The sequence below is a fragment of the Crinia signifera genome, chromosome 6 (genome assembly GCF_055691185.1).
Source record: "Crinia signifera chromosome 6, ASM5569118v1, whole genome shotgun sequence".
In the NCBI taxonomy this organism is placed as follows: Eukaryota; Metazoa; Chordata; class Amphibia; order Anura; family Myobatrachidae; genus Crinia; species Crinia signifera.
In genome coordinates this window covers 240,496,632-240,510,918 of record NC_139222.1, presented here as the reverse complement: position 1 = coordinate 240,510,918, position 14,287 = coordinate 240,496,632, and the positions used below count along the sequence as shown (strand labels likewise).

The 14,287-nt window shown below is 43.5% G+C and overlaps 1 protein-coding gene across 5 annotated transcripts in view; it reads left to right on the top strand.

The window, feature by feature from the left end:
* The window catches only part of FGFR2 (fibroblast growth factor receptor 2), an 82,521-nt gene extending 68,576 nt beyond the window's left edge, over positions 1 to 13,945 (top strand). For 3 of the 5 annotated variants that reach the window (XM_083149175.1, XM_083149173.1, XM_083149174.1), the window contains exons 10-18: positions 2,590 to 2,740; positions 3,573 to 3,694; positions 4,942 to 5,052; positions 5,423 to 5,613; positions 7,842 to 7,964; positions 9,084 to 9,154; positions 9,986 to 10,123; positions 12,429 to 12,534; positions 12,675 to 13,945. In XM_083149175.1, coding sequence (XP_083005301.1) covers positions 2,590 to 2,740; positions 3,573 to 3,694; positions 4,942 to 5,052; positions 5,423 to 5,613; positions 7,842 to 7,964; positions 9,084 to 9,154; positions 9,986 to 10,123; positions 12,429 to 12,534; positions 12,675 to 12,842 — 1,181 coding nt within the window. In that variant the 3' untranslated portion in view covers positions 12,843 to 13,945. Of the gene's footprint in view, positions 1 to 2,588; positions 2,741 to 3,572; positions 3,695 to 4,941; positions 5,053 to 5,422; positions 5,614 to 7,841; positions 7,965 to 9,083; positions 9,155 to 9,985; positions 10,124 to 12,428; positions 12,535 to 12,674 lie in introns of all 5 variants that reach the window. The other 2 variants (XM_083149176.1, XM_083149177.1) reach the window with 1 other exon arrangement.
* The last annotated feature ends 342 nt before the right edge of the window (positions 13,946 to 14,287 follow it).

Genomic DNA, 14,287 nt, shown 5'->3' with positions numbered 1-14,287 from the left:
TCTGATAGATTGGGTTAACACGATAATAGAAACTTGCATCTTTTTACATCACCAATGAATAATGCACTACTTCGGAAGTATTCTACTTGTGAAAATGTGCTTTGGGGTAAAATACTGACTAAAAATATACCGCAAATGGCTGTAACTGTCCTTCCTTACACTAGAACCCTCTATTCCTACTCTGTATGTTTGAAGCAAGCCAACCAGGTATGAATTGGCCACACCCATGGTTTACCCATTTAGGGGCAGAGCTGAGCAGGAAGGGATTGTTTGCCCGTAAGAGCGGTTCCAGCAGTGTACCATCTATGTACATTATTTGTACTTGTCCCAAAACTATGGGGCAGATTTATTAAGCTTGTTTAAGTGATAAAGTGGCTGGTACTTTATCACCGGCCAATCAGCTCCTACCTGTGAAGTTACAGGCTTGGTTTGAAAAATGACAGGCAGGACCTGATTGGCCGGTGATAAAGACCAGACACTTTATCACTTCATCGAGCTTAATAAATCTGCCCCTATGTTCTTCGCTTTGGTGCTGTCCTTCTAGTGGCCCTTTCCTTATGGCCAATATGTTTGCTACAAAGGTGGAATAACTCATTTCCTACTGTGGCTTCCTAGCAGTATTTCCTTTACCCTTTAATTCCTGGCCCTTCGCTGTCCTTTGTAATGAGGTAATATCCAATACAATTCACTTGTGTCCAATAAATTAAGCTGATGTTTGTTTCTGTAGATGCCACCCATGCGAGGGGATGTACGTGAACACATCCCCTCTCATCTGTTCTCTCCCTCAATGGTTTCTCTCCCCTTTGGAAATAGGTCAGTCTGAACTGGCTTATTTCCTTCGTTGTCCCCCAAAGAGGGATGGGCGCTGACATCACACAACGTCAGTTGCCTGTCCCCGGCAGGCATCGGGCCACGTGCGTTCACAGGGAACCGCCCAGTGTTTTTCATGAGGACGCACATAAAATGCTGGGCATTCCCATGGTCATGTCTCCGGTGCTCCCCTAACCCGTGCAAATGCATCGGCAACTGTAATTAGTCACCGAAGGCATTGGTACAGCGGCTCTGCACATACGCAAATATGCCCATGCACAGAGCCGCACACTCTGCCCCCAGAGCGAATACGCCGGGAACCGATTGATCCTGAATCAGGCCCTATGTGTACGCTACATTTGATTGAAAGTGAGTATTTATAATTATGTGACAGTGACGTTCAGTCATCAGGACATGTTTAGCACATTAAGGGCTGATTTTAGAGTTAGGAGACATATCCAATATCTTGGTACTTAGTTTGTGTTGGGGAATTACCATTTTGTGCTGCAGAGTGCAAAATGAAGAACAGAATTCAGATTTGTGATTGGGGCATGTAAATCTAGAGCTGGCCAATAGGTGCGAGCAGAATGCAGTCATTGCCCCAGATGAATTGCACCCATGCAATGGCCAGCTACAACTCATTTGCAAGCTCGAAGTCAGCCTCCTAGTGTCCTATACCCGTCCAGAGGACTGTAATTGTATTGTTCTTATGTTTAGCGATCAGATATTGCTGGGTAGGTGCAGTATCGTATGTCAGCAAATAACGGATCACATACAACATGTACGGATTTACTCCTCCAACAGCCAAGTGTCTCAGGGAAGTATTGAGGAGCCATCTGGATAAAGATGCCCATTTTTCACCCTCTTTAATACCATGTTTGACCATGCTCACCTTATTTTAATTTGAATTTATGACTTGTTGTTGCACTTACACACTGTTGAGGTGATATTGTCCTTATTGGATTATGTTGTTTGCTGCATTAGGACTAACTCTGATCACGGAGTTGCATTTCCGCATGACACTGGTTGGGTTTCAGGAGTCTTCCTGAACTCATTTACCATTAATGCTTTGTTATTGTTATTTTCCTGTTTTTAAAGGGCAGCAGTAACAGGTAATCATGATATGGGCTGGAAGCACCACATGTAACACACACCGGTTTAGCCATGCTGGCAGTAATCAGATGACGCAGCGCTCTAGTACACCTGGAGCCTGACATGTTTTCTGATTCTGAGAGTGTAGGTACAGTAGACATGACAGACCTTACAGCTAAAAGTGGAACTTAAATAAAGAGATGCGCGAGTTCCATACTACCCGGATTTACTCTGTTATCAAAGCGGGATCTTATTGGCTATCGGCTGTCACATGTTTTTAGCCAATAAGATCCTGCTTTGAGAACCAAGTAAATCCATATAAAACCTCTAGTTAAATAGTCCAGGATAGTTATCCATTAGTGTGAAATGAAGCCGATCAGAGCTGAGAGAATGTTTTTTAAAAGGACAGGAGCTAAAAACGGGAACATCTTTGAGCTGTTGGACCTACGGGTTGCAAATGGGTCACAAAAATTAGTTTAAATTTAATTAATTTTGCATAGTGCATGACTTATTCTTTTTTATATATATATCCCCATTTTGTGGTTGTAATTAATACCTACATATTATCTGTGGAGATCCTTGTACTCTTGCAAATATGAGTTCTTTGGCACATGGTGAGCTGGCTTTGGGATTTTGGCATTGCTGCTGCCATTGGACATATGTCACATGACTGCTTGCTCTTGCAGGTGTCCGCTGATTCCAGCTCCTCTATGAACTCCACCACACCGCTGGTGAGGATCACTACCCGGCTCCTGTCCAGTGCTGACACCGTGCTGCTACCAAATGTGTCCGAGTATGAGCTGCCTCATGACCCAAAGTGGGAGTTCCCTCGAGACAAGTGAGTCCTTATGCACAACCCTTCTATATCCCTTCTATAGCTGAATGTTTGTTCTGCCTTTTTTCAATCTGGAGAGAAATCTGTAAATGCATCTAAGAGATTATGGGGGTTATTCTGGTTGATTCGCAATGCTGTTATTTCGCAGTCTTGCGAGTACGCCCAAACCCGCCTTTGCGGATGGTTGGCTGGTGCCACCCATTCGCAAGGGCGATTCGCATGTAAGGGTTTGAAAATGGATGTTACACAGTAACATCCATTCCCAGGGCAGGGGGTACCTCCCACATCTTTCGATGGTCACGACCATCGAAAGATGTGGAAGGTGCACGCATATGAAAAGTAGCTCTGAGTAACCTTACATATGCGTGCACGCTGGGGAGGAAATGGGCAGGCAGCTGACATCACCCCAAACCCCCCCCCCCCACGCGTCACGGCCTCATTAGCATTACAATGCCCAGCGTTCTCATGGGAATGCACATGAAACGCTGGGCGTTCCCATATGCTATTGGGGCTGCCCAGCCCCCTCTCCGGTGTTGGGTGCGTGCACTCGGCGAACAAAATTTTGCCGTGGGTGCACATACCCTGCATATGCACATGTGCGGAAAGGCACATGCGCACTAAGAAAACATTGGCTAGCTGCGAATCGACCTGAATAAGGTCCCATAAGTAGAGTGTGTGCTATACTAATCCTGGCAATCTGCGTAGCCTACATTTCTCCTATGGGAATACTGTTGAATTGGACACTTGCAGGCTAGCAGTGGAATATACTATTATTTCCTTTTTTACAATAGGGAACTTCTATTAATGATTTACTGTTTATTGATCATGTCTGTAGGCTGACGCTGGGTAAGCCCCTTGGCGAGGGCTGTTTTGGTCAAGTGGTTATGGCAGAGGCACTTGGGATTGACAAAGACCGCCCCAAAGAGTCCGTGACCGTTGCAGTGAAGATGTTGAAAGGTAAAATGGGAAAGGCATTGCTCCGTTCTCCCTCCCCTGACTCTAGATAAATGGTGGATACAAACACATACATCAATATAATTTGTTTCTATATACTCTATATTGCTCTCTCCTTCCCAAATTAATTCTCATCCAGCAGTGGCCAAAATGTCTCCTGCCCAAATAATGCTTTTGTTACCTTTAACGTTTTCCATCCACAGTAATAGTACAGATGTGCCCGTTTGGATTTACGCGGTTGTTAAGGCCAAATTAGCGCAAGATCTTTCTTATTTGCTATCCTAGATGCAGGAAAGCCAGAACACCAATAACATGCTGTTTTGGGATTCGGGTAAATCCTGAACCTGCACATAAATAACAGACATTTTGTATAAACTATACCAAGCTAGGAATACAATCACGCTACTGCATATAGATATTAGTACTTTATCTCTTTCCAGACTTGGATTTAGCTCCCCGTAGTGTGATCTGAGGAATGACTATACAATATGTGCTGATAGGGGGCCAGATGCACTAAGCTTCAAATGTGATAAAATGGAGAGTGATAAACCACCAGCCAATCAGCTCCTACCTGCCATGTCACAGACTGTGTTTGAAAAATGTCAGACAGGTGCTCATTGGTTGGTTGTTCATCACTCTCCATTTTATCACTTTTGAAGCTTAGTGCATCTGGCCCAGGAACTGTCTGTGATCCTATTCCGGCTACAATTATTAACATTCTACATATTGATTCCAAAGGTTCATTATCGTTCTAATGTTTAGTTAATTAGCATGATTGCCCGATCTCAATGCGGCCGGATTCCCCCAAACAGCGAGGCTGGTGGCTAATACAAGGAGACCGCTGCATTTAGCCTTAAGCCTCGCTGTTTTAGCGGCTGCACATAGTTTCCCTGACATGGAAACGGTGTGCAGGGGGTCAGTTGAATACTGACTGTGCGAACGGTGACAGCTCGCAAAAAAACATTGAAGTACCCCTTTTTCTATATGTATAATGTGTTACCAGCAATATACCTAGGCATGATTCATGAAAAAGTGCCTTGTATGGAAAATCTATATATATAAATTTATATGATTTTTCTAAGTCACTGCGGGGTTCTGTGCCCATATATAAATATAAGTTTGTTAATCATTTCTACAGGTTGATGAAATCTTCTAATATGCAGAATTATTTACGGGGGGGGGGGGATTTTGATGTAGAGTTAATAGGTTGTGGTTCTCTTTGATTCACACTTGGGGTTCTCTCTCGACAGATGACGCCACGGAGAAAGACCTATCAGACCTGGCCTCTGAGATGGAGATGATGAAAATGATCGGAAAGCATAAAAACATCATTAACTTGCTGGGTGCATGCACACAAGGAGGTAAGTTTCCTAAACACAGAGATGATGCTGAGCAAGTCTCTAATTATGTCACCAGTAATTACAGGGCATGTGCAGGTCACCAGCATGGAGAGAGTAACAAATACCCTGTAGCGTTGTATAGAGACGGAATGCAGCCTGTAATCGCCACTCTGTGTATATACACCTAGCATTCAGGGGCCTAATGGTGACTTGTGCAACCTTTCAGTTTTATCTCCATCCTGTTATTAAGATACAGTTTAGCGACTGTCTGTGTCATTTTAATGAACACGTTTAGTGGCTGTCTGTGTTGAATAGGAGTCCTTCGATGCCTTGCACTCTGTTGTTGTGTGCGCGGGACTTATTCTGAGCCAGAAATGCGTTTTCTCTGCAGGTACTTTATACGTTATTGTAGAATATGCTGCTAAGGGGAATCTGCGGGAGTACCTGAGGGTCCGGCGCCCCATTGAGATGGAATACTCCTATGAAATTAACAGGGTGCCGGGGGAACAGATGACTTTCAAGGACCTGGTATCGTGTACTTACCAGCTGGCCAGAGGCATGGAGTACTTGGCGTCGCAGAAGGTATAATAAGAGTGAATTGTACGTGGGCGTTCTGTTTCACAGCTGTTCAGCTCTATAATAGCGGACTGCTGGCAAAGTACGGTCATTACTCGTAATAATAATTGTCATCTGTTGCATTGAGTAAATTCTGTACCTGTGCATTATCTTTTAAAAGGAAGACAAAAGAAAAAAAGTCTACCACAAAGCCGTATTAAAAACATACAAAAACACCTACACATGCCTTGTGATAGAAACATAGAATTTGACAGCAGATAAGAATCACTTGGCCCATCTAGTCAGCCCCTTTTTTAAACATGTTACCTCAAACCATATTTGATCCTTATTTTTTGGGGTACTTGTGTACTAGCACGGCACTCATCGCATCGCAGACCATGAGGCATGCGATGCGATGTTATACAATTTTAAATTGTATACCATCGAATTGTATGCCATTCTATCTCATATACAATGGTATGCAATTTAAAATTGTATAAGCACCCTAAAGGGTTTTCCCATGTTAAAAGTGACCCCTATAAGTTAATTAAACGTGTTGGGTGCTTACTATGTTAAAAGCACCCCTAACAGCACCCCCACTATCAACGCCAACCAGAAGCGTGGCTAGCACAGCGAGCCCGCGAGGGGCGGCGGTACGCGTCCTACAACTTTTTCATACCCCTACTATCCACGTCGGCGTGGAGTCGATTTTATATAGTGTGGCGAGCCACCGAGCCCAAAGCGTGGCGAGGGGACGCGGAATACATGTAAAGGAATACTCGTCCCCTCGCTGCGCTTGCCACGCTTCGGGCTCGGTGGCTCTCTGCACTCGCCACACTATATAACTTCAACTCCACGCCGACGTGGATAGTGGGGGTATGAAAAGGTCGTAGGACGCGTACCGCCGCCCTTCGCGGACTCGCTGCACTCGCCACGCTTCGGGTTCACGTTCATAGTGGGGGTGGCGTGGGGGTGCATTTAACATTGTAAGCCCCCATTAGGGGGCTTATACAATTTTAAATCGCATCGCAGTGCATTGGGTGTATGCCATGCTATGCGATTATATGTCGTGCGACCAAATATCGTGGGCGCCGTGCTAGTACACAAGTACCTTTTTTTGTAAGGCTATCGATATGCCTATCCCAAGCATGTTCAAATTGTGCTACTGAATTTGCCTCTACCACCTCTGATGGGAGGCTATTCCATTCATCCACTACTCTTTCTGTGATGTAATTCTTCCTCAAATTTCCCCTGAATCTTCCTCCCTCTAGTTTCAGTGCATGTCCTCGTGTTCTGCTGCTCCTCTTCCTGTGAAGAATGTCTCCACCTGTAAAAGTTTCTATCATGTCCCCCCTTTCCCTTCTCTGCTATAAAGTATACATATTAAGATCTTTTAGTCTTTCCTGGTACGTTTTGTGATGTAGGCCATGCACCATTTTAGTTGCCCTTCTTTGTACAGTCTCTAATGTATTTATATCCTTCTGGAGATATGGCCTCCAGAACCGAACACAGTACTCTAGATGAGGTTGTACCACTGACCTTATACAGTGATCGTAAAGCAGCTTTTGGAAAAGCTATTTACCTGCTATTTATTTTAGCTGCCCTATATCATGTGAGGTCTTAGGAATGCTACTCTGGAAGTTCACATCCCCACCCTTCCCAACCTATGACTTAAACAGGCAGCCAATAGATCGGTTTCCTTCTAGACACATCAAACCGGATCCCTCCCAGCATCCTTCATGGTGCACTTCACTCCGGGCATGTGCAGATACAAACACCAACAAGACTCCAGGTCCTAAACCCGAAAGTCATGGCAAAGGAAGCTAAAATCTTTATGCATACAGCACTAGTATACACAAATATGCATGCAGAGAGTGGCATCACAAGCAAAATGCAATGTCTTTATGCTCCAGAATAAAATACTTTCTAACCTCCCCCCCCCCCCCCCCCTTCTCTCCATAAAGTAGCAACAGAACCTTTACAAAGTACTTCTGAAAATAAACAATAGGGTGGAATTCACGTTTAAAGCAAGACCATTTTAAACTCCTAAATGTATTATGCTTATTTGTGCTGAATAAAACGGACATTCGGCATTGGCTGCCTACAAAGTGCGTAAGGACATAGAAACATAGAATTTGACGGCAGATAAGAACCATTTGGCCCATCTAGTCTTCCCCTTTTTACCCTTTTATCTAATACATTGAATAATATGGTCCCATGCACTAATTTATCCCTGTAATTCTTTTCTGTCAAAGTGTATCCACCGGGATCTCGCTGCTAGGAACGTGCTGGTCACTGAGAGCAACGTCATGAAGATTGCAGACTTTGGTCTGGCGAGAGATGTCAACAATATAGATTATTATAAAAAGACAACAAATGTAAGTCTGTTACCCTTTTCACACCGCACTTGTTAAACGGTATATTCCTGTTTTTTTCCCATTTCAAAACGTTTAAGGCTGCAGTGTGAAAGCGCCAGAGTTGATTTACCAGTTAAAGATAACCGGTATTTCAAAACGATTAAAAAGCAGAGTCCTACACGTTTTAGTGCCGTTTTTTATGCAGTGAGTGGCTCGGAAACGGTATTTAGTAAAAACAACAGATTACAGACCTGTGATAGGCTGTCCCCTGCATTCTGCCTTGAAACGTGTTCAGGGGATTAAACGGGTTGACTGATGTGAATGGTACTTAAATGGTATTTAAAACTGTAATCTACTGCAATGTGAAGGCTCAGACCCGTTTTAAATACCATTTAAAAATACCGGGTTTTTTAAATGTTTAGGCAGTGTGAAAGCGGTATGTGTGTAATGGGTGTGTGGATTCCCCTTCTGTCATTTTGGTGTTTGTGTTTTCATTGGCAGACAATAACCTGCGATGTTTGTCTGTGTGTCATATTTATTCATTGACCATAGAGATTAAAATGTTACGTACTTGATAGAAATTATGGCAATTGGGTTAATATATATATATATATATATATATATATATATATATATATATATATATATATATATATATATATATATATATATATATATATATATATATATATATATATATATATATATATAAAATGGAGAAGGCCTGGCACTCCCGCAGCTGGGTCCGAATACCCCGGTGCCTTCCAGGACAGGTAGGTAGAGGAATGGAAGAGGCAGCACTCAAATGGGATTTTTCAAAAGTGTATTGTGGCAAAAAATAGGACCAACGTTTCGGGGTCTTAATCACCCCTTTGTCAATATATATATCTTCAATCTAACAACGTTTATATGGTTTGAGTTGGAATGTTTCTGAGCACTATGTTGCTGATCTATAATTTTAATATTCGACAACTATTTCGTAGTTTTAGATGTTAACGTTTATAACAAGGTGCGACATCTACAGAGAGCTCTGCTTTCATGCAGGTTGGAACCTGCTGTAGATGTCGGCCTTGTGTCGTTATAACATGTGACCCTTCTCTGCAGTATTTTAGCATCTTGTTCTTTCTGGGTATTTTCCAGGGCCGACTCCCCGTTAAGTGGATGGCTCCAGAAGCACTTTTTGACCGGGTATACACTCATCAGAGTGATGTGTAAGTCATGGATTCATTTACACATGTCCCTGCTGTTGGTGCGGTTGATCTCCTACACAGACAATTAAAAAGTAACTTGAAGCTGCACCTGGTTCGCCGACCTCCCTGGGCCATCAGTAGCTGTGCGGCCCGATGCTGGGGAAACAGTGGGTCTGATTCAGGTTGGCTCGCTAGGCGAGCTCATGAATCCCCTCAGTACCATGCGAAGGGATGTGTTGTGCGTACACATCCTCGCGCATGTGGCCGCAGGGGAGCGAAATCATTAAATGGCCAACGATTTCTCCCCCCTTCAGTAATAAAAGTCAGTCTATAATGACTTTTATTTCTGGCGCTGTTCGCCGAAGATGGGGTGGGCGCTCACATCATTTGACATCAGCCGCCAGCCCCAAGCAATCATTACCACGCCTGCTTCTATAGGGGAACGCCCAGCGTTTTTCTGGGGACGCCCATAAAACACTGAGCGCTCCCCTGCTGCCGCCCCCTGCACGCCCCCGGCCCTCCTTCCCTGCAGCGAATGGCCCGGCAAGTGTGTAACTCCCCTTAGCCATTCCCTGCAGTGGTTTCCACATGCGCAGAAATGTGCATACGCAAACCTCGGCCATTGGGGCTGGGGACGGATTCGGATCACAACAAGCAATCCTGAATTGGCCCCAGTATTTGTGTAACCTAAGAGAATCAATTGCAAGTTTTGTGTGTAGAATTATTTTTGTTGCTGATCAGTTTGTGTGTGACTTTTTTTATTTTATTTTATTTGTCTTCATGTGTTATTTAGACAAAGCTATGTGACCAATTAGTGCATTAATGTGTGCCCTTTTCTCCTACTGCCTACAGCTGGTCATTTGGTGTGTTAATGTGGGAGATCTTCACTCTGGGGGGTTCTCCTTACCCTGGCATCCCTGTTGAGGAACTTTTCAAACTGCTAAAAGAGGGTCATCGGATGGACAAGCCAGCCAACTGCACCAATGAGCTGTAAGGAATAGTGTTTCCTGTGTCATTAAGATGTTCGATTGCGGTAATGAGTGGCAGCAAACATTGCTAATTATCCTCTGTGGGCTGAGAGACCATATAGGCGATGCTACTGACCAATAAGTGCCTTTGCCTGACCAGTTTGAAGTTCAGATTCATTGGACTGAGGGGTCCTGTACATCTGATAAGTGCTGTATACAGTATTACAGAGGCCAGTATCTACAGAACCACAAACGGTTTTATGGCTGTATTTAATTCTGATGTAGTCACTGCAATAAGACATTTGACATGGGTCTGTTATCTAGACTCCATTATACATTTGGCATGGGTCTGTTATCTAGACTCCATTATACATTTGGCATGGGTCTATTATCTAGACTCCATTATACATTTGGCATGGGTCTATTATCTAGAATCCATTATACATTTAGCATGGGTCTATTATCTAGACTCCATTATACATTTGGCATGGGTCTATTATCTAGACGCCATTATGCATTTGGCATGGGTCTATTATCTAGACTCCATTATGCATTTGGCATGGGTCTATTATCTAGACTTCCTTATACATTTGGCATGGGTCTATTATCTAGACTTCCTTATACATTTGGCATGGGTCTATTATCTAGACTCCATTATACATTTGGCATGGGTCTATTATCTAGACTCCATTATGCATTTGGCATTGGTCTATTATCTAGACTCCATTATACATTTGGCATGGGTCTATTATCTAGACTCCATTATACATTTGGCATGGGTCTATTATCTAGACTCCATTATACATTTGGCATGGGTCTATTATCTAGACTCCATTATACATTTTGGCATGGGTCTATCATCTAGACTCCATTATACATTTGGCATGGGTCTATTATCTAGACTCCATTATGCATTCGGCATGGGTCTATTATGTAGACTCCATTATTGGACAACCTAAATGTATCCCAGGGTCAGAGCCAGGGGCGTATCTAACTATTTTGCCCCATTCCCCCCCCCCACCCCCCGCACATTTTTTTGCACCCCCCCGCACACATCTAAACTGCCCCCCCCCCCCCCCCCCTTCTTACCCGTACCTGCACCTGCGGTCTGCGACTCGCCCGGCTCTCTGCCGGGACCTGCCTGACCGTCATGGTCCTGTCCGGGTCCTGCTGCTACAATAAAAACTTACTCTTAGAAAATGGTTGCCCCCATACTGCAGACAAAACTGTCTGCAGTATGGGGGCAGCCATTTTCTAAGAGTCATTTTTCATTGCAGCAGGAGCCTGCCGGGACCGTGACTGTCAGGCAGAGCCGGGCGAGACGCAAACTGCGGGTAACTATAGCCCCGCAGCCCCCCGGCGGCGCCCCCAATTTCTCTGCACCCCCGCCACCGCGGGGGCTGCGGAGCTATAGTTACGCCACTTAGAATGTTGCTCTGACCAGAGTTGTGATTAGTTTTTATTATACCTAATTTGACAAGTGATTAGCACCCTCATCATCGAAGTATACTACATACATATAATACATACTAAAAAAAATATTTGTATTAATATACCACAAGGGATATTTTTAAGGTTTTTTGGATTTTTTTTTGCTTTTTTACATACTTACCCGATGGTTCCTCGGCGGCCTTCAGGAACTTCTTCAGCGGTCCCAGTGGTGCATTGCGCAAGTTTGTAGGCGCGCCGGTGTCGTCACCGGTGCAATGCACTCCTGGGACCGCTGAAGACACCGCCGTGGACATAGTAGGACTTGGTATGTATGAAAAAAAAAAAGGGTTAAGGAGGGGGGTCCAAAATATTCTGGAAAAAAACCCACTGTTTTTGAAATATTTCGGATAAGAGATCTTCGGATACGGGAGATTCTATACATCATATATGCAGTCCTCTAGAATAAGACAGTTATGTTTTTTTATTTTTATTTTATTATTATTATTGGTATTCTGCTTAGCTTTGATTTGTTATATATTATAGGATCCAATTCCAAAAATGATTTAATAGTATCTGCCGAATCTTTTTAGAAATTGTTAAAAAAAAATTCCCGTTGTGTAATGTCCGCGTTTCCCATGTTGGAAGAATTCTATTTGCATATGTCTTTGCTATTGGCCTGTCTTTTAATTACATCATCCTGATCAATAATGGTTGTTGGTCTCTATGCATTTACATTTTCTGTGTCTTGTCTATGTCTATTACCAACGGTTCGGCAATAAAGTGGTTCTTGGCAATATACTATCTGCCTTGGCACATGCATAGAATGTATTGATCTACGAAAGTATAATATGTCCTCCTGGAGTGTTCGTCCTGACCACGGTTCTTACTCTTGGCAGGTACATGATGATGAGAGACTGCTGGCATGCCATCCCCTCTCACAGGCCCACCTTCAAACAGCTGGTGGAAGACTTGGACCGAATCCTCACATTAACCACCAATGAGGTGAGAGAAGAAAGATGTTTCTCGCTGGCACTTAGAGATTTCATAAGAAGTTCAATATTCTGGATATGACTTGTATCATTAATCATGTTCTGAAATCTTGCCTAGGGAATTCATTTCTCATTCTTCTACCTCCTCCACAGGAATACCTCGACCTCAGCATCCCTCTGGAGCAGTATTCTCCAAGCTTCCCAGACTCCTCGTGCTCTGCATCATCGTCCGGTGACGATTCTGTATTTTCCCCCGACCCTTTGCCACATGAACCCTGTCTCCCCAAATTTCAACATGTAAATGGCAGTGTAAAAACATGAGGCATCTTGCGTTCTGCAGTCCACTTCTGAAGACTGCCAATGACATTGACCCATCCTGCAGAACGCTGGAGAACGTGGACCTTGTCATGGAAGAGCACCCACGTGGTGGGAAGAGAACACGGGGCACACCCCACTGTACTTTCTCTTGCAAAATCCCAGTAATGTGGGCATCAAAGGGCAGGTGACGGGCATGGACCTTACCTGGGTAACACGTGTGGGGAGAGACACAATAAAGATGTGCCTGGTCAGTGAAAGGAGAATGTGGAGTGCCATTTCAGGCATGGCAAAGTCCGCTACACGGTGTCTACACAATGATCTTCTATGGACTCAAGGCCAACACACATCTCTCGTCCTTCTTGTTAATTTTGTAATATTGTGAGAAATTACTATATTCCTTCACCCATGTCCCTTTAATCCTTCACTAGAGCACATAAACAGCATTGTCGCTGTTGGATATAAATGTAAATATATTCAAAATATGTATAAATATATATATTATATATTTACAATTAATTATTTTTTGTATTGATCTAAAAAACAGTAATAAAATAAGCAAAAAAAAAAAAAGAAGAAGAAAAAGTCCTTTCTATGCGGATAGGAGTATTCATTTCGGTCATACTCCGGTCTAGCAGAGAATGGATGGACAAGGTAGATCTTCGGGATTAATTCCTTACCATTTTTGTAGCACTAAAACAAAGTTGCAGAACGTGGGACTGCCCAAATACCACTCTGCAAGAACGTTTTTATACTAATTCTTTTTAAATGATCCTGAGATATCCTATTGTGTTCTTTATGGTCCAGAGAAATCCACAGAACATTCCAGGGGCCACTGGGCTTAAACGTGCTAAGAAATGTGTCCCCGTGGTTGATGTGGTGTAAGAAGAAGAAAATGCACCTAATGCTATAGAGAGTAAAGCTTATGAAGACCTTATTGTAAAAAGATTTATATGATATTTATGCTATAAACAGAAAGGAATGAATCTTTCTTTAAAAGAAAAAAAGTCTATTTGTTTCTTTTCACTGCAAATGAAATGTAACTTTTGTAAGCGGGGGAGGGAATGGGCAAGGTTGAATTTGTAAATAAAAAAGAAAATGGCTAATTATTTACTTCTTTAGTCCTTCCTGCGCCTCTGTAACTGGGCCGTGATTGGGAATACTGGAAGCTGGGATAGTACTGTACATCCATTCAGTACATTGTTCTGGATATTTGATACAACCTAGTGGTGTATTCAGTGCGTCCGGCAAGGGGGTTAAACGGCAAAGATCGCCGAAACAAGTGATTTAACCCCCGTGCTGGCTGCTCACCCTACTCAACGCTCTGGGGAAATCCTTGCTGTCAGAGGACAGCGACGTTTCCCCCAAACAGCGAGGCTCGCAGCTAATGCAGGGCGCCCGCTGCATTTAGCCGCGAGTCTCGCTGTTTTAGCAGCTGCATACGCCGTTTC